The sequence below is a fragment of the Puma concolor genome, chromosome B3 (assembly GCF_028749965.1).
Source record: "Puma concolor isolate L17-30 chromosome B3, mPumCon1.1.hap2, whole genome shotgun sequence".
In the NCBI taxonomy this organism is placed as follows: domain Eukaryota; kingdom Metazoa; phylum Chordata; class Mammalia; order Carnivora; family Felidae; genus Puma; species Puma concolor.
In genome coordinates this window covers 92,968,767-92,992,787 of record NC_141672.1, presented here as the reverse complement: position 1 = coordinate 92,992,787, position 24,021 = coordinate 92,968,767, and the positions used below count along the sequence as shown (strand labels likewise).

The following is a 24,021-nucleotide window of genomic DNA, read 5'->3' as shown; positions in this document are numbered from 1 at the left end:
AGACGTTCATGCTGCTCCGTGCCAATGCCAGGGATTTTAAGGCTCCTTTTGAATTCACTCAGGAATAGTTTTTAAGGAGCAAAGGTCTTTATATCTAACCAGTTAATATAGTATCAAAACAGAGACTTCTAATAGAGCAATAACTTCTATGGAAAGGAAAAAACATGATAGCTGTAAGTTATTTATTCTTTTGAGGAGGCCCTAAGTTCCTCCAGGTAGCCAAACGAATCGTTCCATTTATGTGCCAAGCACAGTACTAGGTTCCCAGGCTCAAGGATTTACAGCCTGGAGAACTACAGACTATAGTTTTGGGGAAGCTCCCAGGGATGTCCTTGCAGTGATGTCTGTGGGGAATTTGCAGTGGGGAGCAGGGAACACAGTGTTGACCAGTGGATTGAGGAGGTCCCAGGCCCTTAGACCTTGACTTAGCCTGTCCAAGGCTCCTGTTCTCATCATGAGAAGGAATTCAGGGACAGACACAACACAGAGGATAAGCAGTACAAGCAGGAAAGTTTATTATAGCAAAAGTACACTCTCACGATGTGAGGGCAGGCAAGCTCCAGAGAGAGCTGCATGCTGGGGTTTGGTTTCTGTCTTTTATTGATAGTTGTTAACAAGGGACTGGAATAATCATTACTCGGGGCAGAGATTTCTTGGAAGCAAGGTTTCCTGCTTTTTCTTCCTTATTTGGTCAGGGGTTTCCGGCTGCCTTGATCAGCCATCTTGGGCCTGCGTGGTTTGATCTGGCTTCTTGTGGCTTTATTTTGGAATGCTTCCAGGACAGGCCTCTGACTTTCCTGATAGCTGGCCATGACTTCCTCCCTGCTGGCCTCCAGGCATCCGGTTAGAACCTAACTGCCTCTAACAACATGATGGAGAAATGAGAGTTTAACTTACTCCTGTCCTTCCTAGACAAAAAAAAAAAAAAAAAAAGCCCAGAATAAAGGTTCATGTATACATCCATCAGACAGGGCCAGCTCTATGCAGAGAGACTGGTTATGGGACAAAATGAAAGGATTGTCGAGAATTTTTTAAGACCAAAATTGGTTTGGGTGGGGGGAGATGACTACTTACATGTATGGAAGGATCATATGGATTTGAAATATTTTCATTTGAAATTTTAAAATATTTTAAATGTGACATTGTGTAGGTGTATACAATAGTCACTACAGTAAATTTACTAGAGCATGTGGAAATTTTTTTCCACAGGGAATAGATTGTAGAGTATTTATAGAATATATACTACATACTCTAGTCTCAATTGATTTTTTTCAAGAGAGTGGATTGCTTGGTTTTGAAATTCTACAGGGGTTACTTATTTATTAAACTGTTTATTCAATTTTATTTATTTATTTATTTATTTATTTATTTATTAAATTGTGACTATTTTTACTTTGCTGTTGCTTTAAGGTGCAATGTCAACAACCTTTGAAGTCTTTGCACCACCCTACCTCTTATTTTCCACCCCCACCTGTCTCTCAACTCTGCTTTTTCTTGATTGGCTCTTTAATTTTTCTGTTACAGTATCAAAATCAACTTGAGATTCCCTATTTTGGGCCCAAAGAGTGGATGTGGATATAATTTCATGATTTAAACTCTGGGTTTGAAGATCTTGATGCAAACGGAAAGGACATAATCCCAGGCTACTCCTAGTGTAAAGGAAGGTTTACAGGATTGAAGAGTGTCTCTCATTCATTCAACATCTAGTTACTGAGTATCAAGTATGTTCCAGAGGGTAAAGCCCTGAATGAAATGAAGTCCTGCTTCTGCAGAGCACACATTCTGATTGGATGAGACAAGTAAATAATACACCAAGTTAGAGAATATCTGATGGTGTTATAAAAGGGATAAAAAAGTCAAGGTAGAGCTCAGGAGGAAGGGGATATTTCAAGTACTAAGGACTCGTGTAAGAAGGCAACATGAATTGAGACCTTACAACTTTAGATAACTTCAGATAAATTACTTAACTTTACTGAATCCCTAGAGGGTAAAATTAGGTTAAAATTATCCAACTTTTAGTTTATTATAAGAACAAAGGAGAGGGAAAATATATATATATATATATATATATATATATATATATATATAAAGTGGTCCCACAAATAGTAGCTGTTATTACTGTCGTTGACAAAATACTATGTCAGTTAGGGTCTGAGGAAGAAATGGACAACACACTCCTATTAAGATAATCTGAGTAGAGTCTCACAGAGGCAGAATTTACAAACTGTGAGTAAGGTGTGGGGAAACGAGAAGAGAAGTCCAGTGTCTGGGGTCTAGTAAGAGCAAACATGATCATCAACTCTAGACCCACAGGAGGCAACAGAGCATGGTTAGTCACTCAGAGGCAGAGAGGGCTGTGTGGAGCAGGCAGCCAGAATGAGCTAAAACTTCAGTTTCATGGCCCTGAGACGTATAAGTGTCTAATTACATGGAGGATTAGGTTAGGAATTGTTGGGGAGAATTACAAAGGTGTGCTAGCTATTGGAGTCTGCCACCGATTTAAGCTCACACTCAAGAATGGGAAATGGCATGCACCTGAGATCTGATTGTGATGTAGACAATAATAAAGCCATCAAAGGAGTTCATAGGGAGACCCAAGGAGATCAGGGGCTAGACTGCTTCCAGTCAGCACATCAGAGGAAATGTCAGAGAAGAGGTGGCTGTGCTTGCCCTGGACCTTAAAGGGGGGACAGGATTCACACATGTAGCAGTGAAGACAATGGCAAAACCCTACATATGCAGGCAATAGGAAGTTTGGTTTGATAGGAGCCCCGGGCATAAAAAGGGGATTTAGATTTATCATTTCTGTGACTCTGTCGCATCTTCACCCTCTTGCCCTTCTCCTTTCCTCTTTCAACCTATACCTACTTGTTCTGTCTCCCATTGACGTTCTCATTTTCCTTATGAGAAAGCTTTAGGTGGAAGGGCAGATGGGAGTAAAGGGGGGCTCCATGCAGTATCAGATGGCAGGCTATGCCTGGATTTCCCAGGCTCCAGCTCAGTCCTAGTCCAGACTTCCCATCACTTGACAGGATGGGAAATAATCGGGACAAGATACAAAACAACCGCAGAATGAAGGCAATTTACTTTATCTCTTTAACCCAATTCCTCTGCTTCTCTCCCCATTTTCCAAGAACCACAATCAGAAAACTTGGGAGAACAGAAGGGAAACAGATTTGAGAGAGAATGTTAGCCTGTCCTTTGTCCCAAGTCTGCCACTGACACTTTCAGGGAAAACATTTTCATGTCACAGCCCCACCAATGTGGACAACGAGGTCAGTACTTGAGTCACATGCTTTCTCATGGGTCACAGGGCAGCAGCATTTTCTAACATGCTCTACAATCACCCAGACTAGAGGTTCTTCCTGTCACAGGACAGTGCTGCCCAAGGAAAGACGGATGAGCTCTCCTGAATCTACCTTTATACACTTTCTTCCCACCCTCCTCCTCCCCCTCCCCCTCCTACTACCCTTCCTCCTCCTTCTCCTCCTCTTCCTCCTCCTCCTCCTTCAGGTTTGTTTCTTCATTCACAATGGAGGTCCAATTAAAGCTCAATGTCTTCCCGCTGGTTTCTCTAGGTACTTTCACAATGCTCAGCAGTAGGCACTCACCAAATGTACATTGAATAAAGGAATGTTTGCAAAAGGGTATCTAGGTTGAAGAACCATCATAATTATCACACTGTGTCCACTTTGTCATTTATTATCTTTGTTATTTTCTCCAGTAAGCCTCATCCTGATTGGGAAAAGAAACAATACTTTGTTCATCTTTGAATCTCTAGGAACTAGATGACTCTCTATGGCTCACAATAGGCCCTCAAAGCATACTTGTGTGAATGAATGAATAACTAAATTAATGAATGAACAATCCTGGCTTCCAAGCATGATTTAGAGAAATAACGGGAGATGATAAGTTCCCATCGTTGAGGCCATTTTGGCAAAGGCCTTGTATACAAGACTAAGGAAGTTGGGATTTATTTTTTATTTTTTTTTTTTGCTACAGGCAACGATGGAAGCTTTTTTAAGCAATAAGGGAGTAATTTAGTGACCAAGGCCGTTTAGAAAAATCATTCTGATGGTGATGTAAAAGATCAATTGCTGTGGAGCAACCTCCAAGCTACTGTTGATTTCCAAATGTGACAATGGAAATTTCAGTGAACAAAGGACTTTTTAGTTTAACAGATGTGGCTGCCTTGACTCTATTGTCTATTAATGGAAATAAAAGCACTTTACCCACCTTTCAAGTAATGGAAATAAATATACTTTATTCGCCTTACATGGTCAAATGGGGTTGTATAGTTGTGGAAGACAACATGTCCTCATGGAAAAAATGTTAACTAAATATGTTCAATTATTTATCATTTCAGCAAAGTTATAAGGTTAGGAGGGACTCCTAAATCCTTAATGGCAACAAGGGTCTCCTCAAACTAATGGAGAGAAATGCTCGTCTTCTCACTATTTGACATTCATCTGGGAAAGAGAATTCTTTGATTCTTGTGGCTCTTTCAAGAGCTGGACAGCAAGTTCCACGATGTCATCACTAAGATTTGAAAGCTTAGACTTGGAGCAGCTGATTGTTTTGTTTGTTTCTGCCATCTGAGTAGCTTGCACCTGATGGTCATACCTTCACATAGTTTTGGTCAGTCACTTGGGATTTTCTCAGAGCGACCTGAAATATTTTGGGCTCTAGCTGAGAAAAGCTCAGATCCATCTACTTGTGCTTTCTGTGCCTCTAAAACCACACCCAACACTCTTTTGTTGACATATCATCATAAATACTGATTACTCACTATGATATGTTATACACGGCTATAAATGTTTTACTGCTCCTTCTGTCAAGTAGTGGAGTCTGTCTCCCCTACTTCCCGAGTCTCAAGTGGCCTCATGACTTGCTTTGACCAAAAGGAAGTGGCAGACGTGATTTTGTGCGATTTTCAAAAGAGATCTTAGAGCTTCCACTCTCACTCTCTTGGACCTGTACATCTTGAGGCAAGCCCAGGCTAGCCTCTTTGAAGATAAAGAACCTGTGGGGTGAGAGCAAAACAAAGACCATGTGATAATTGAGGCGAGGCCATCCCAGACATACCAGCTGAGGCCCAAGGTATGTGAAGTAATCAAGGACCAGCCAGTATCACAGTCAGCTCTACCAACTGACTGCAAATACGTGAGTGAGCCCCGCTCACCCCATGTGGAGCAGAGGTGAGCTGTCCTCGCTGAGCCCGACTGCCAACCTACAGAATTGTGAGAAATAAATGGTTATTGTCACTCAGGAAATTTTGGAGTATTGTGGCAGACAGAATTCTAAAGATGCCCTCCTGCCAAGATTCTCCTTCTCTTGTTATTCAATCAAATACTAAAGTAGGGACTGCTGTGAACAGAGTTTTCAGTATAATTAAAGCCCCAAGTCAGCTGACCTGGTGATATGGCCTTGACATGATCATTTAAAACGCTGAAATGAACACTTTAAAAGCAGTGAGTTTTTTTCTGACTTGTTACAGAAGGGCACATCAAAAAGATTCAAAGAATGAGAAGGAGTTGTACCTTTGCTGGTTCACAGATAGAAGGGGCCACGTGACAAGAAATATAGGCGCCTCTAGAAGCTCTGAGCAGAGTCAGCTGCTGCCTAACAAGAGAAGTGGGATCTCAGTCAGACAACCACAAGAAATGGAATCCTACAGAGCCTAAAAAGAGTTAAAAGCAGATTCTTGTCCAGAACATCCACATAAGAGCCTAGTTTAGCCAAGACCTTGATTTCAGCCTTGTGAGACCCTGAGCGGAGAACCCAGTCAAACCTGCCCACATTATCTCTGACCTACATAATGGTGTGCTAATAAGTCTCTATATCTGTGCTAATTTTTTATTCAACAGTAGAAAATTTATACAGTTTATTTTATAGTCCTGGATGACAAACACACACACTAACATTTTTTTTTTTTTACCACATGGAAACACACAACACAAAGTAGGGGATTTCCATTCTGGCTGCACATTGAAATCTTGTGGAAAGCACTCCAAAAATATTAATGCCTGGGCCGACCCCAGAGATGCTGATTTAATTGATTTAATTGTTCTGGGATGTGGCCCAGGCATTGGTATTTTTGAAAAGCTCCCCAGGTGATTCTAACATCCAGCTAGACTTGAAAACCACTAATATAGAACAAAATATATATGGACAGATAGATGGGAGAGGAAGATTGTCACCCCATCAGCTCCCATCACCCTCCATACTGACATAACCATCTTAAGAACATGCTGGTGACTAACATTCTACTATGAATTCTAATACGAGGGTTTCTTCCCCATACCCAGCAATTCTCAGACACTGGCAGGGTGTCCTGCAATTCACCTCAGTTCTGACACTACCTACTTGAAGGTAGTGCCAGATTCCACAGGTTATTTGGTCCTACAAGACTGCTCTTCATCCCTCTTCTTCAGTTGCCAGTTACAAGTTCAGGTTGTTACCTGTGATTCTGACTGGCTGTAGATTGGAGGTTCAAACAACCCCTCTTCTTGGGTTCAATGAATTCACTAGAGTGGCTTATAGAACTCAGAGAAACATTTTGCTTAGTAGGTTATGTGTTTATTATAAAAGGGTTTAACTCGGGAACAGCAAGATAAAAGAGATGCACAGGGCAAAGTCTGGGGAAAGAATGTGGGACTTCTGCCCTCTCCAGGCGTGCCCCTCTCCCTGTACCTCCATGTGTTAACCAACCTGGAAGCTCTCTGAACCCCACCTGTCAGGTTTTTATAGAAGCTTCATTACATTAGCAAAACTGACCAGATAATCAACCGTTGGCCACCAGTGAAACCTCTAATCCCTCTACCCTACTTGGAAACCCTGCCGTGGGGCAAGATGGAAAGATCTAACCCTCTAATCATGGTTGACTCCACTGGCAACTGATTCCCATCCTTAGGTTCTAGGGCTTTCCCAAGGCTGCCTCATTAACATAAAAAAAGACATCTTCATCTTTCTCATCACTGGAAGTTCCTAGGGTTTTAGGAGCTTTGTGCCAGGAGTTGGATGACCACATACATATTTCTTATGAGAAATCACAGTATCACAATGCCTCTATCAGAGCACTTTCGGCAATGGGACAACAAGAACATTAATCTATCCCTTAATAGCAAATCTGGATATGAGGGGCTTTAATGTTGACTAGTTCAGGAGCTCTACACAGCCACCAAGGACTTAAGGGCTTTTCATCTCTTTGGTCTGCCATTTTCAGCATGTGGTCTTTCTCCTAGTTTGCCTTTATAGTACCAATATGGTGGCTACTGATCCATGGAATGTATGTTATGGCATCATCCAAAGGGATGAAGTTTCTCCTCATGTATTCTCTATCAGGGAAGGAACACCTTCCCCCAAAGCTTTCCCATGGTTTCATTTAGGTTCTACTGGCCAGAATTGGGTTATATTCATGTCCTGACTGCAAGAGAGAATAGAAAAGAAGTATTTGACATTTTTAGCTTCTATAGTGGGAGGTGAGTGGGCTTTCCCAGCAAGTTAGAAGCAGGAGAAGGTGGGTGGATAGTTACTGGGTAGATTAACAACCATGTCAATTCTTTCACACATCTCCTTATGCTCACATAAAAACATTTATTTATGTTTGCATATATAGATACACACACATGAATGGGATTATATCATAGATGTTCTTCACTGTAGTCATTCTCCCTCTCACATTGTGCTATTATTATTATAGTTTTGACTCACTGCACATAACCCCAGTAACAAATGTTCACACCTATCCTTCAGTGCTTTTCTCAGGGCTTATATAAAGCATAAAAAAATGCATATAGTTATGTGATGGAGGTGGGGGGGTGTCATTTATTTAACACAATAGGATCATGTAGCACCTTATGGCAATTTTTTCAAGTCAAGTATATACACTTAGGTATCTTGCTTTCTAATCTCTAAATGTTACCCATTAGTGCTCAACCTTTCCCTGTTTCCTCTGATTCAACTCTCCACCTCCTTCAGCTTTTATCAAAGAGCCCAATTAAGACTGAGTATGGAGCTCTCTAGCCTAACTCCTACTTTGTTGTTTGGGATGTCAGGGCAACAGTATTATGAAGCCAAGGGTCCTCGATGTACTCTTCTAGCTTCAACTGGCTCTCATTAACTAACTTCATCTGACTAACTGCTCACATGCAGAGAAGTTTTCTGGGTCTCCTGCCATCAATTTTGTCCTTCCTAAGCTTCTAGAAGCTACATTCTCTCCTAGGGGAATATAAGACCTTGGGATGAATTTTTGCATTTCTAAACATGCCACATTTTCCCATGACTTTTGCTGCCCAAATGGTTGAAGTTTCCTATTGCAGGCTGGAGAGGAATTTGTTCTTTCAGACCCTTTTCCTTCTTTTCCCATGTTTATTCCAAAGGAGAGTTTCTTCACAAAGCTCTAAAATTCAACTGTTCTGCCAAGGGTTTTTGTTTTGTTTTATTGTTACTTGTTTTTAGGAGCTATGGGTTTTCAGTTATTTTTTAGTTAGATGTGAACAAAACCAAACAGTTGTTAGAAACATTTATATAGGAGTTATGTTATAGATTTCTGTCAAACATAGTTAGCCTGAATGTTTTATATGTTTCTTCCAAACCACTCCCTCAATATACAGTGTCTGAGAAGAGAAGAAAAGAAGCAAAAGACCCGATCACTGGAAAAGACATAACACATTCAAAAAAGATTCCAACAAAATTGGGATTCCTGGCCACCTTCAGTTCAGGCATAGGGCTTTGTCGTATTAGAATCTGACCAGATTTTAATCAAACATGAATGATCCCAGAGCAGCAGGGGTCTAGAAAAGTTGTAACTGATGTGTTTTTAGCGTACCCAGGCCAACTATTTTTCGGTATTGGGGATTGAGAAATTAAAATTATTTTGTTGGGGTGATTTCATATGTAAAGATGGGAAAAGTACTCTCTTGAGAGAGATCTCTTAATTCCCTGGTAGTAGGTGACCAGTCTAAAACCAAGAGACAAGTCCAGTTATGTGACTAATTAAAATGTTTTTCATACAGAGGGTAATTTTCTTTACAGTGGCTGCATTCTTCCTTTTATATCCCAAGCTTATTTTCAGAGAAAAAGAAATTGAATTGTCTTGGTAATTGACAATCTTGATGCAAGTTAGAACAGAGGAAATACCAATGAAAAAATATAATGCAAATCACTTAGCAACAGGGAAATGCAAATCAAAAGCACAATGAGATATCACCTTACACCTGCCAGAATGGCTAGAATCAAAAAGACAAGAAAACACAAGTGCTGGTAAGGCTGTGGAGAAGAAGGAATCCTTATGCACTGTTGGTAGGAATGCAAGCTGGTGCAACCACTGAAGAAAGCAATATGGAGACTCCTTAAAAAATTAAAAATAGAATTATCATATGATTCAGTAATTCAACTGCTCGGTATTTACCCCCACCAAAAAAAAAGAAAAAATTGAAAACACTACTTTGAAAAGACATATTCACCCTTATGTTTATTGTAGCATTATTTACAATAGCCAAGATATGGAAGCAACCAAAGTGTCCATGGATAGATGAATGGATAAAGAAATAGTGGCATATATATATATATATATATATATATATATATATATATAGTGGAATATTGCTCAGCCATCAAAAAGAATGAAATCTTGCCATTTGGGGCAATATGGATGGGGCTAGAGAGTATTATGCTAAGTGAAATAAGTCAGAAAAAGACAAATACCATATGATTTCACTCATATGTGGAATTTAAGAAAAAAACACACAAATAAACGAATGATAAAAGAGACAAACAAACCAGACTCTTGAATACAGAGAACAAACTAGTGGCCTCCAAAGGGAAGGTAAATGGGGGGATGGGTGAAATAGGTGAAGGGGATTGTATACATTTATCATGAGGAGCACTGAGTAACCTATAAAATTATTGAATCATTATATAATACGCTTGAAACTAATGTAACACTGTATGTTAATTATTCTTCAATGAAAAAAAAAAAAGAAAAAATATGACTATATACAGCTAGGCTCCTGAATTCCACTTTGGCTGGCTATCCTGGTTAAGATGATCCAAACACCTTTAATCTCTGTGGTCCACTGCTTCAATAGATAGGAAAAGCAAAGTCCCTTCTTCAAAGGGAGAGCCTGTTAAATTCAGAAAATTGAGTCCTTTTTCAAAGTTTTATTTATTTAAGGAATCTCTACACCCAATGTGGGACTTTAACCCATGACACCTGAGGTCACGAGTTTCACACTCCTCCAACAGAGCCGGTCAGGTGCTCTAAAATTTATTTATTTTTAAATGTTTATTTATTTTTGAGAAAGAGAGAGAGACAGGGTGTAAGTGGGGGAGGGGCAGAGAGAGAGGGAGACACAGAATCCAGGCGGGCTCCAGGTTCTGGGCTGTGAGCACAGAGCCTGACTCGGGCTCAAACTGAAGAGCCGTGAGATGATGACCTGAGCTGAAGTCGAGTGCTTCACTGAGACACCCAGGCGCCCCTAAAATTCACTTTTTAAGAAGTAGGTGGAGGGGAGGAAACTCAGGGACTTTTGGAAGGGGGTGTGGCTTTCCTGATAGCCACAGAGGAGAGGATTTTGCTCTACTAATTATTTCGTATTTTCACAATTTATCAGTATTATAACAGTCTCATTGTCCTCAGAGCTACCTGCTCTCCATTCATCAGCTTCCTTGTTTTTGTTATCCTGGAGGCCAGGGACAAGAAGACAAAGGAGAAAATGGGGCTTTACAGGGTTTTGTGTCCTTGCTCTTTGAAGCTGACTCAGCTTCTCCACTCAGGGCTCCTCTCAGCCTGCTCAGCCACTGCTGCCCCAGCTAATCTGTCGCAGTCATGGTTCTGTCCCTTGGAAGCCTCTTTTCCTTCCGCCTTTCAGTATTTTCAAAGTTTCCATATTTCATCAGTTCAGTTTTAGCATCTCCAACTAAAAAAGAAATACTGTGTAGACACTTTAGAAACCAAAGTGTCTTTGGTGTCTTTAGAAACCAATTTAGCTCTCCCTTGTAGCTAAATTATACCTTCTAGGAGTTTGGTTTTGGCCACCAATAGACTTCATCCTTTCTTGAGACCAGATAAACAAGCAAAGTCAGAGTCTGTTTCCAAGGTTTTTTCTTGCTTAGAATCAAACTTAAAGAAACTTTTGCAGAATATATGTTTGAGTGAAGCTACATTTCAAAAAAAGATATGTCAATTTTACTGATTATAACCAGTTTTCAATATTTTTGTATGTTTCTTATTTGTGTGTTTATTTATTTAAATGTTTATTTTTGAGAAAGAGAGAGAACATGAGCGAGAGGGCAGGGGCAGAGAGAGAGGGAGACACAGAATTGGCTCTAAATGGGCTCCATGCTCCGAGCCACCAGGACAGAGCTGGACGACAGGCTCAAACTCATGAACCGTGATATCATGACCTGAGCTGAAATCGGATGTTTAACCGACTGAGCCACCCAGGCACCTCTGTTTCTTTTTCTTTTTCTTTTCTTTTTTTTTAAATGTTTATTTAGTTTAGAGAGAGAGTGAGAGAGAGAACACGTGAGTGGGGCAGGGGTAGAGAGAAAGGGAGACACAGAATTAGAAACAGGCTCCAGGCTCCCAGCTGTCAGCACAGAGGTTGACACGGGGCTTGAACCCACGAAATGCAAGATCATGACCTTGAGCCTAAGTCGGATGCTTAACCGACTGAGCCACATGTGAGCCACCAGCCATATAGGTGCCCCATGTATGTTTCTTTCTAGACTCCTTTCTATATGTAAAATGATTTGAATGCTATTGCATTCTTCAGTTTGGCATTTTGCTATTTTCATTGAATAGATTTCTAATAAATATTTATGTAAATTAAGCAAACATCAAGAGTTCAACTGTTTACACCTCTCTGGAGGTGGGTTGCAAAGGTAATTGGAAATAATCTCTGAGTGAATCCTGGCAATCAGATGAAGTTAATGAAGGGGCAGCCTTAACTGAAGAGACCATCATCAAGTCATGTTGAATCTAAAGTTTTGACTTCAATTTTATGAGTTGCTGCAGGTACATAAAGACCAACAAACATCCAATTGCCTGGGCCAGCAAATGGTCCTATTTTTCACCCTGAGATGTTATTGAGCTTTGGAGCCTGACTGAAATTCCAAATGTTCACTAGCACTGGAGGCTTTCACATCTGCGAAAGTACTCCATGGGTTCCACCTCCCCAAACCCATGGAATGCTCCTTTCCCAGAATGTTTAAAGAATTCTATAATCCTTTTATTTGGGAACCCGATTTTACAAATTCTAAGGGGGGGGGGGTATATGCTTCTACTGTGCTTATTAGCATTAACAGTTGCAAATGTCTGGCAAGGCTGTGCTACCTGACAGGATAAAACTCTGGAGTCATCATTAAATTTGGTCCTTCAACAGACATTTTCTGTGTGCTTACTCTGTGCCTCATGGAGGCCAGGCAGCTCAGGTCATCAGGAAACCTTCTCCTTGAAGATAAAGTCTCACTGCTCTAGCTCCCCAACTAGAAGAAGCAGTCAAAAAATTACAACCATATTTAACTCCCAACATGTAACCCCAGCTCAATATGAAGAAATCCCAAAATAAGAAATAAAATGAATGCTCCCCTGAGACACCGACAGTGCACAGATGTCGATCTGGCAGGATGCCCAGAGACTTAGATGGGTACAACTTGGACACATCAGGTTGGTTTCTTTCAACAGCTCTGCACTCATCCTCTTTGGTTGCTTTCAGCCTACACTGTGTCAACTCAATCCATGGATTTTTTTCCAAATAATTGACTTGGCGTGTTCATTAAGATGGCCCAGCATGTGACTGATTCACTGAATGTTTCATTTTTCACTGGATGCTTGGCACGTACTCCTGGATACTGTAATTATCCTACCTTTTTTGTTTCGCCTCACTATGCATGAAGTGTTGGAGAGAGGCCATCCTTACTGATTGAACACTGATATTCCCTGTCAGCCCTTTCATGGAGGGTGTTTTGGTTTATGCACAGGGCATGAGTGTGAGAACATGTGAATTAGCCCTGATTTGTGAATCGGCTGTCATCTATGTTTCTATAGTTGTCAGCCCCGTTGACCTCAACTTCTATGCCTTGAAAATGGGAATGACAAATCTTGTCCTGTTTCAACTGCATAGGGCTCAAGAGCACTCAGAAAAACCAAGAGAAGTCTGTCCTCCCAACCTGCTGAATCTCACAGGTACCAATGGATGGGCTCGCCGCGGTTTCTAAGTAAGAAAAAAGAAAAACAAACACCACATCCTCAAACTAGATCTGTGATCGGGTGATTAATTGTGAGCCCAGATCACTGGGAAGGACAAGGGTCAATATACAAAAGGCACAAGGTGTATCTTACCTTTTAGAGTCCAATACCCCTTGGAATTGCTGTATTCTGCAGCAGTCTGACCTCTGACAGTTGTGGCAGCAGAAGCAGTGGCTTTCTGGACCAGTGCTGTCCAATATAGCATCTCAATGGCACTGGCTATATTCCACATGCTCAGAAGTCATACACTGCATGCCAGTGGCTACAATAGTGGACAGCACATATACAGAACATCTCTACCGGTACAGAAGGTTCCAGTGGACAGTGCTTCTTGACACTGACAAATCTGTCCTCTCACCACTACGCTAACTAGCCTCAAGTCCATATTTACAGTAGCATCACGTGGTTCCATCTCATACAAATGAAGAAAACTCCTAAGCAACAGTGCATAGGCAACGAATGCCACGTTTTCATAATTTCCTTCATTCAGTGTAAGAGGGTAAGATAAACCAAAGGGCATGTTACAAAGAGATTTATCAACCATTAATCAATATTTAATTTAAAAAAAGAATTATATCACAGGCCAAGGACTAGAAATATTCTATTTTCTTTTATGTGTGAATCCCAATTGATTCATGGTCTGAATATCCAGGATTTGACTGCCCCCCCCACCCCATCCTCTCACCTCCCCCATTCCTCTGTGAATTAAAGATTGATTTTATTATAGGCCCATTTCCTTCTTGTTTATGGTATCACATTTATTTGATAAAGAATGCAACACTGGCAGAGATTTAAGTGTTTTGCATGTTATATATGCAAAAAGGGTAAACATCAAATATAGACCGGAGCTAAATGGCTTAAAGTGCATTGTTTATCATGCCTTATTTTATTGCTAATCTCACATATATCTCACATCTAACAGGGAACAGGCCTCACACACCCATAAAAAGCCTACAAACCAAGCTATTGAAAGAGTAATATTTAAGCATGGCATTCATAAAGTACGTAATGGAATTGTAGCGTTGACAGATATCACGGAACTGTCAACAAAATGGATTCTGAGCCATCTCCTTTCAAAAATGAGAAAACTGAAATCGAGAGCAGTGCAGTGCCACAAAGTTACTTGCTGAGTGACGGAGTCAGGATTAGAACCCAGCTCCCACATGTGGAGCCAGGGTTATTTTGGGCACCTCCTTTGTCGCCCTGCTCTGACCAAGGGATTGAAGAAGATGAGCTGGGAGGGAAACGCAGAAAGATGGCCACTCTCAGATGGCAGGAAGGCGAGTCCTCCTGGCACCTGGCCAGCACCTAGGCCACACAAGGCCCACTATGGGAGACACGTGGCTGGGAGACACTCTTTCTTCTTAGCCCATACAGGCATTCTCAAGTACGCCACTTGCCTTCAAAACCGCCATTTCCCAGAGTAACCTAAATGCCAATCAATGGGATTTCTGGAACCAGAGTACAGGTGGTCTGTCCTGGTTAGTTAAATTTTTGAGCGTGCCTTTACTATGTCTTACTTATGAAAAGCTCCAAGTTCTCTAATCCCACTTCTCTAAAATGGCATCTAAGCATTTACCTTGAGGTTTCATAGATGTGGTTTTAGGGGCCCGTAAATCCCCCAAAAAGGCAAGTGAAATTCAGCTCCCAGTCTATAGTATTCATTAAATTATCAAAGATATCCATGATTGCAAAAGGTCCAAAAAGATCTGCTATAAAGGGAGAGGAGAAAGATGCACTTTCTAGAAGGAAAAAAAAAAATCACTGAACCCAGGAAAACAGCATGATGACCAAAAGGTCTAATAAACATCAATTTAATAGAAACAGGCAATGTGAATGAAAAGGGAGTCCAACGCTTAAGAATCCCAGGAAGAAACAAGGTTGAAGATACAGTTCCCTTGTCTCTACCTTCCTTCATTTGTCCAAGAGCTGAGCTACAAATCCACTTCTGCAAGTAAGTGGGATAGGAAAACACCTTCCACCTTCTTCTCCAGCACTGCACCCTGAGGGTCCAGGTTGACCCAGACTGCCTGCAACGGTAGGGCAGGGTTCAGGGTGCCAAGTCGGGCTCCATGACCGGTGGCACTGCCTTGCTGCCTACCAGCTGTAAAAAGGGGCAAATCGCCATCCCACGTACTTTATCTCTCATGATAGGATCCTTGCATACCCTTCCTCACATCTTTAGATTACAGTGTGCCATGATGGGAGTGAAAAAGGACCCCTGATACACTGAACTAATATTGAAATACAGCCCCCAAATTAGAGGACATCATGAAAGAGAGCAAGTCCCCAGCAGGAATGTGTAGAAATACTGCTGGGGCTCTTGGAGAAAACCTGGCCTGGGAGGAGGTAGACATGGGCTTCAGTCAGGAGCAGCAGCTGGAAGCCAGAGCACAGAGGCTGCTACAAACACGCTCATCGTCTCTCCCAGAAATTTCGCGACACATTCAACACCCACAAGAGGCCATGACAGCGGCTGCCAACTCATTCCATGCCAAGCGAAGGAGCAAATGGAATCGTAATTTCATCTTCCATTTCAGTATGGGGGGAATGTACCTCTTAATATGTTCTATTCAATGAAAACAATGGAATTGAGAAATGCCAGATACCAAACAGCAAGAAGTGTTCACAGGAACCTGGTTTGTCAGCTATGATTCTGGACTAAAATGACATTAAAATTTTCACGGGGGAATACAAATCACGGATTTAAAAAATGTCTGCTGAACTAGATACGCGGACAAGGTGAGTCACTGGTACACCTGCCTCACGCATTTGACTGCTGATCAGCATAATTCATCTGGTTTTCTGACTCGTCTCTCAGTTTTTCAGTATCAGCTTTCCACAAAGAGAATGGTGGTATAACCATGACCAAATAGCAAACATTGCAGATAAGAATATTCTGGTACATTTTAAAAGAAACTCTCACTGGTGCTGATGGACTATAAAATATTTTTAAAACATGGTTAAGTCATAAACCTCTTCAATACCAAGAGGCAGGGTGTAATGATTTGTATATTTTATTTTGACTTTACATGCGGTGTTAAAAACCCAAAGTACATATTATTTACACATCCACAATACAAGTTTACAAGATATCTATACATGTTAAAGTACTCTATAAAACAGTATAGAGCCACTTCACTTTAGGGTTACTTTTTATGCCGTACCATTAAAAAAGATACAATCTGTGTTTACCTTTGCACAAATGGATAAAGCATTTAAAAATTAAATTAACAGGATAGAGACTAGATTTTATGTTAGAAATTTCAACATAAATACTGATCGAACTCACATTACAAACTACAAGGCAGCACAATGTTACAAAATGTTATCTGGGTTCACATAGAGTTACTGTTCTGTTTTCTGCACGCCGGGATTAATATCGGTAAGGTGAACTCAAACGCATTTGTTGGCGGTGCACTGAGTAGTGTTTACCGTTGGTTGGTTTAATTTACGATTAATCTGTAACATTTTAGTTGCAAAGCTGAAGTGTTTCGAGAACAGAAGTTCTAGATTTTGAGCTTCCACAGATCTCAGGGAATCACATTCTTTAGAAAGCAATATTCTCAAAGGAAAAGAATAACTCTATCAGTATTCTACAATCTGTATAAAAATGCTCTGGTCTTCTGCAACCCATCCTCCCCCAAGTCATATGTATCATCAGTGTTATCCCAAGAAATCGGTTGAACTTATTTGTCTGACTTAAGTCAGGAGCATTCCTCTGCCTGGATACTTTCTAGATTAGGTTCAATAAACCATGGTGTGGTGTGCAGCATATTAACTGCATCAGGGTTACACATCATCAGCTGTAAGTGGCTTCTGCAAAACTACCAATAAATGACTCTATGGTTTCCACAGGTGTCACATTACCCGAGAAACCTCATTTGACTTCACATTATCACTGTTTCATCCTTAGGAAAGCAGGAGTGGAATGTTTATCATGGCAAAGGATGTAATGCTGCTATTTGAGTGGATTGTTTCACAATTAATTGTTCTAGGTTGTTTTAACGATTTTTTAAAAGTCTTTTCAGGTGCTGGTTGAAAAACATTTACAACTGGCACTCGGCAAATGATGTGCTCTACTGAAAACACTTGACATATTTTAGTACTTCTATCATTCTCATGAATAAGGCACAAAATGCACAGATTCAGGTAAACTCACATGTAATATTTACAGTATATTGTCATTACCTGCATGACTTCAAAGAAAACTCTCATATTAACACAACATAGACAACATGATTGCACCACTGTTCGGTTTTCATAGACTCTCTCTGTTAGGCCAATTATAATCGCTTTCATACTTCCTTCCTCTGTCTTCTGTTTTGTTCATTTATCTTGGGGGTAGGAGGAGTTAAAGGAAGAGAAATTGTACTACATGGGAGAAACCAAACAACATCAAAATAAAACCTTATTAGTGTGTCCAAGGTTAAATACAGTGAGTCAGGCTTGGATTCACAGTGGACAGGTAAATTTTACTACTGAATACTGGTGGATAAATCAAGGATCCCTCTTAACATCTCTATCTCCTTAAGCTGGCAAGACTGTAATAGAAGTTTTAATGAATAGCAGCACAAAATTACTTAGAACTCTTACATTCTGGCATTGGGGACCATGTAAGTCAAGTTAATCATTTTGATGGTCAGATCAGCCTTGATTTTATTTCTTTCTCAAAGCTGAACCCAATGGACTGCTGTGGGAAGAAGTTATTGTCTCTTGTTCAGTCATGCGCAATGTAAACAAGTCCATAGCACAAAAAGATGCAATGGGCACCAGAACAAATCCTCATGGGTACAGAACACACACACGCACACACACACACGCGCACGCACGCGCACACACACACTCGCACACACACGCACACAGGCAACACAGTCCATTGGTGGCATGAAAAAAAATGCCACCCTTTGAAAAAAATGCTACAGTTTGGGTCAAAGACTGGAGTTTTAGCAAATTGTTTGGTAATCTACAAGTTCATTTCTTTGAGACATTACCATTGTTTTTTGACATTTGTGCAAGAGGCAAGGTGAATGCATACAATTAAAATGTTCACATTTAATGGGAAGACCACACATCATGGTAGTCTAAGTTGAACCCATTTTCAAGTATTTGCTCACAGACTCTTCTGAGTACTGTATCAGCTCTCTATACTGGTAAGGTAGCTCCCTGGGTGCTACACATCTCTTTAGCTTCAAACAAAAGAAATGGAATGACCAGCACCTTCCTTTGTTTTCAGGCAAGTACACAGAAGCTTTGCTGTAGTAGCTACATGTGGCAAGTTCTGATGTTGCCAAAGTTAGAAAGAGTTTCTTTGGCCACTTGGTTCTCTTAAAATACAAGGGAGTCTCTTGTCTTAAGGTACCCTTACAACATCATCCTCTCAACAACATGGACAGGATAAAGCCACACGGAGAATAGCACACACTTGAGGCCTAGTAAGTGTATTTGTTCAGTGGTCTGACAGACGTGGTTTGAGGAACAAAGGAAGGCTTTGGTGGCACATCAGGTTTTAAGGACGGTGTCCTCTTTAGTCCCGTCCTAGGAAGGGTGCCATTACTGGTATAGCTGCTCTGTCTGGAGAGGGAAGGCTGCAGATGAACACTCACTGGTGTTCCCTGAATATAGTCCACCTTTGCCCCTGTGGAGGTGGGCAGGTACCCTCCACGGTTCATACTCGGCTGTCTAGATAACAAAACACCATTTGGTGAGTTTAAGTTTTTAGGCATAGCAGATATAGAGTGCCTCTGGGAGGAATTTTTGTGATAACCCCTTTGTCTTTCCAGAGAAGTCATTGGGACTCCAGGAGTGGTGGGGACGTCCACTCGCTTGGTTGGGCTGTTTCTGGGGAGAGTTGAAGGAGGAGAGTACAGAGATGCTTCCCGGTTAGGGACCTTGGGTGGGACCTCAGACATAGGTCCCACAGGATCCAGCATTAGGGTCTGGTGGGCCATCTGGATGTCTCCCATGATGGCTTTGGGGTTGCTATTTGGGTCATTTAGATGCTTCAGGAGATCATTGAGGGTATTTCTGGAATCCACAGAACGCCGGTGATCTCTTTTGCTGGATGACTTTGTAAGCGGGTGGTCAATGTTCTGAAGCTTCTTTTCAGCTTTGTGTGCATTGGAGTTTGAGAAAGACGTGTTGTAGTCATGAGTGGCATTAGGAAGAACAATGGCACTGGGGATATGCCCATGACTTAATGGGGAATGGGGTGGTGGACTAGAAGGAAAAAACTGGGGGGTTTCTTTCCTTGAAGCCCCATGGCCGTGGGCCTTGTCTGAGTGGCTCTTCATGGCCTGCAGGGTCTTCTGGTGAAGCACAGGTGTAGACTCAGGTGTGGGGAGAGCAGCCAGTTCGGGAGGTTGGCCCCGATGGTCCATTACCATGGATTTGGTATCTCCACTGGGTGGCAGCTCTTTCCGACTGGTCAACAGGTTACTATACAATTTGGGAGAATCAATATTCTGTTGATATTCCTTGACTGGGCTGTCAAAGAGACCATTCAGCTTGGCAAAGCTTCCACTGGAGTCTGTGCATGACTGGGCAGATTCTGCATCTTTATGAATCTTTCTGTTTTTCCGAACGAACATGTCGCGATAGCAGTATACTGCCACCCCTGCAATGAACGCACCCAAAACAAAAGCGGCAAAGACACAGGTGATGAGGACATTCATGTGGACCATCTGGTTGGACTCTCCAGACTGGACTTCCCATCGTACACCTGCAACAGATACACAGGAAAAGAGTCTGAGTGAGGTGCTTCTTTCAGACAATATCAGCCAGCAAATGGCTTCCTGTGAGCCAGCACTACCTTCACATGGTCCATATGCTTAGCTTGGAGGGTCAGGGAGACTCTAAAAGTCCACCTATACATTTTTCTTTAATCACGATTGGATCCCCAGAGAATAGGATTGCTGCAAACGCCAGGATAACTCTGATCTCCCACTGATTCCTACGTGCCTGTCTTTCCCCCCGAAATCTCTTGTAAGTAGTTGTTATCTAACATCCAAAACTCCATGGTTTTTTGTTTTTGTTTTTGTTTTTTTTGCCTAAAAATTAAGAGTTAGAAAGTAGGTATTTTCTAAATGGCCAACTTTAAATTCAAGAAATGTTTTGTCTCATGATTTTCTCCTAATTCATAAATCAGGATTAAAGGGCAACTGCTGGAATTAGGAAAACGTATGGATTGGCATGAATGTCCATTATGCTAAAATAATTAAGCAAATAAACTTATGCTATCTTAACTAGAATAAAGACACACAATTGGTTCACAAACTAAAAGCACCTGCTTGGTCACTGTTAGCTACAAATACGGACTTTCATGTTTACTTTGCTAATTTTTTTCATTCCACCTTCAGGTGAAGTACTCTTGAATTGCCTGCTATGAAAGAAATCCAGACAGTCTAAAGAAGTTTAATATGTATCAGTTAAGTAATATTATCCAATTGTCTTGGGCTATTTAAGAAATATTTAAGTTAGACCAGACGAAGAGTGAATTAGTTTATTGGGATTTTCAATGCAACCACAGACATCTAACAGTCAATCAAAGAAATGTTAGTTTAAGAGGTATCCAAGTCTGTTACATGCTATAAGCACAGTTATCCCAGTATAAGGTAAGTCAGAGGAATTCTGAAGATTCTGTTGTTTTAGGTTAGTACTAAGGCCTTTGGTCATTAGTTGTTTTTAATCACTGTTCGGGATTATGGCATTCAGTGTCATTGGAAAAGACAAAGAAAGAAAAGTAGAAAGAAATGATATTACTAAGGAAAACAAAACAGAAAGAATGATTATAAAATTGCTTACAATGAAAACATATAAAACCCAAATCAACAGATGTAAATCATAAATGACAATGCACTGGCATAAAAACTGATTGGAAACCTGATACCATAGTTTACTAAGCACCAAAGAATAGATTTTCTCCCCCCAGAGTAAGATGTCTAATAAGCTACCTCATCCAGGCAACTGTTGTATAACTGCTTCTATTAAGGGCAGAAAATGATAGTTAGGGACAAGTGCTTTGTTATGTTTTATTGCTTGTGACATTCAAGCAACTTACTAGCACCTCATATATCCTTTTCATATTGCATTCAGAATTGAAGTTAAACAGAAGGCTGGGAAAGGCTTTTAGACAAAACATCTGATATCAGGATATTTGCAATTAATGAGTTTTGTGTTTTGATGTTGTTGGGGTGGCCCTGGAAATTCTCTGCCACTGAGTGGACTCTCAGTGTCTTCGGGCAGAAACCAACACAGATGAGATTGTCTGAGTGGCTACGTCATCACCTCTTTCTTTCACAGCTTCCCACCTCTTTCATCTGTGAAGGAATGCACTCCGATATAAGCACAGAAAGCAGAGTGAGGCAGCCAGTGGAGGTGGCGTGAACAACAGCAGGGCTCTGTTTTGGTTCACCTCTGGGAAACCCTAAGTCCACTAGCTCCTCAGAGATATCAGGAATCAGGTTTCCACTCAGCGAGAGATGAGTTCCCTGGTGAGGCCTTACCCTTTGGGATACCTGATAAAGGATCAGTAAAATCAGAAGTGTTTGGGTCATCTTGAACTACAAATTTCCGGGAGCTCGTCAGTTTAGGTCTCCAGGTATCAATCACTTTAGGTGTAATTTCTGGGATACTTGCCATTGTGGTAACAGATGATGCAGATACCTCCATGTCTGTGGTGGCAAACAGATTTTTATTAACGTGGGTAGATTTTTTTTTCTGACTGGTCTGTTGCATTTTTCAGTAAAGTTTAAGTCAATTTTATGAGAAATCCTATTCTATGATTTCATGAAAACACATCCAAAGAGACTACACCAAATTGCTTTCTTGCAAGGGAAAAGGAAAAACTAAAAATGAACAAAAAAGACGTATTAAGCAGATTTCAAAATTAAAGACATTCAAAACACTCCTACCGAAGCCCCTCAGGTGATTAATGACCCTCATGGAATGGGTAACACAAATCCCAGAGATTAATTGCTTTTTTCTCGTCATTTTATGAGACAGCATCATTTCCTTTCTTTTTTGTGTATATGTTTAAAAGCATTTCCATGGACTATTAGAGACGTATCCTTCACTGGGGAACCTACAGCGTAACTTCATCAGGAAACACCTGGTTATGTCCGTGTCAACACTTGGGTTTTGACCTGATAAAGCAGGTTGCTCTGCTTTACCACGGACTCCCCATCCATCTGTGCACTGAGGCCTCACACCATCCATGGTAAAGCACCGAAGCACGGATGAACCTTGCCTGTACCCTTCAAAATGCTCGGGGAATTTATTCCAAAGAATTAGCAGCAACTCATGCAAAAGAAATGGCATTTATAAGCCAGATAAGGATGTTCTGATACATAAGACCTGCCATCCTTTTCTCCCTTCTGAAGAATGAAACTGCTGTGAGTTTTGGAAGCAGCAACAGGACCAGAAGGAACTTAACCTCTTAGCATGTGTGTTACTGATTTCCACAAAGTAGCTTTGCCCTCAGAATGTAAGCATACAGTTTTAGATTAAAACTCTGGAGACTCCCGTTCAGAGTGGCACGATGGTCACAGACGAAGGCTCCAGAACAGATACAGACAGCGGGTCGTTGAACACCTTAATACATCAGATACCGGCTTCCTTCAACAGAAGCCTTTTTCACAACACTGAGACCACAACATTCAAAGATTCCCGGGATCCCCACAAACCATTCAAAAAAGATGTCTAAAATGTATAAATACACATTTTGGGGAAATGTGTATTTGTTTACTAGGTCTTAGGAAAGGTAAGGAAAGAAGGGGAAAATAATGAAATTCTGCCATCCATTGGATATAGATGGCCAGAGGGAACATCCACAATGCACAAGGGTGAGAGAGAAGGAAGCTCGGGTGGGCAGGCGTGCAGCTGGAATGCAGTCTATGTGAATCCATTTGATTTTTCGTAGGGGATGTGCCTTGGTCAATGATGAACTGTTAACATGCTACACAGAGGTGGAGTGCTGAGTAAGAAAAAGTCTTTCAGTACCATCAGTGGGATTATGAGTCAAAGCAGAAACATGAAGGGCTGCCAAACTGCGCAAAAGGAGGGGAGAAGGGGCTGAAAATGCTGAACTGAAGGAAAGAAAAGGTTGTTAATTCAAAAAAATTAAAAAAAACTAACCAGATGTTGGACCGCCAAATATTTTGTAATCTGGTGTAGTTGAAGTAGGCAAAATTTCTAAAAGAATTAAAGGAACAAGTAATCAGTAAAAAGTAACCAAAAGAAAGCAAAAATTTATGAATTCCAATTAACTAAAAAAGTCAAAAGAAAAGACTATAAATAAAAAGATTAACCTACTGGTTAGACTACCTTTCTCTAGATTTTCTACAAAATTGTAAATGGTGAAGGAAAAAAAATAAAAGGTAAGACTCTTCTCTAATGTATCCCCATGACCAAACAGCTCAGCTTTTGCGAAGTTTAAGTTAAATGCTATGTGGTTATGTGTCCTGAGTCATTAAAAGGCTGATTGTAAAATAATGTTCACGTGCAAGTGTGGTTAAAAAGAATTGCCAGGAGGGAAAGGAAGATCCGGTCTTACCGTGGCAGTCCCCTAGGTGGGCCGTGTTGCCGTATTCTGTGTCTTGTTCATATCCTCCAGCACTGTGGTTATGGAAAGCAAAGAAGTCTTCGGTTAACAGCCTTCATAGGGACACAAGTGACAACCAGAGCAGAATCAAGAACACAGACTGATTAGTAAGAAAAAATGGACATTTCAACATAGCTTGCTAAAACGAGGATTCCTGTTCAACATC

At 40.9% G+C, this 24,021-nt stretch overlaps 1 protein-coding gene across 12 annotated transcripts in view; it reads right to left on the bottom strand.

The window, feature by feature from the left end:
- Positions 1-16,256: 16,256 nt before the first annotated feature.
- Positions 16,257-24,021, bottom strand: part of SEMA6D (semaphorin 6D) — a 574,463-nt gene continuing 566,698 nt past the window's right edge. For 4 of the 12 annotated variants that reach the window (XM_086710609.1, XM_086710608.1, XM_025920094.2 and 1 more), the window contains 4 exons: positions 23,808-23,908; positions 23,390-23,446; positions 21,760-21,927; positions 16,257-19,976 (listed from right to left, as the gene is read on the bottom strand). In XM_086710609.1, the coding sequence (XP_086566735.1) occupies positions 18,688-19,976; positions 21,760-21,927; positions 23,390-23,446; positions 23,808-23,908 (1,615 nt within the window). In that variant the 3' untranslated portion in view covers positions 16,257-18,687. The remainder of the gene's footprint in view (positions 19,977-21,759; positions 21,928-23,389; positions 23,447-23,807; positions 23,909-24,021) is intronic. The other 8 variants (XM_086710611.1, XM_086710612.1, XM_086710615.1 and 5 more) reach the window with 8 other exon arrangements.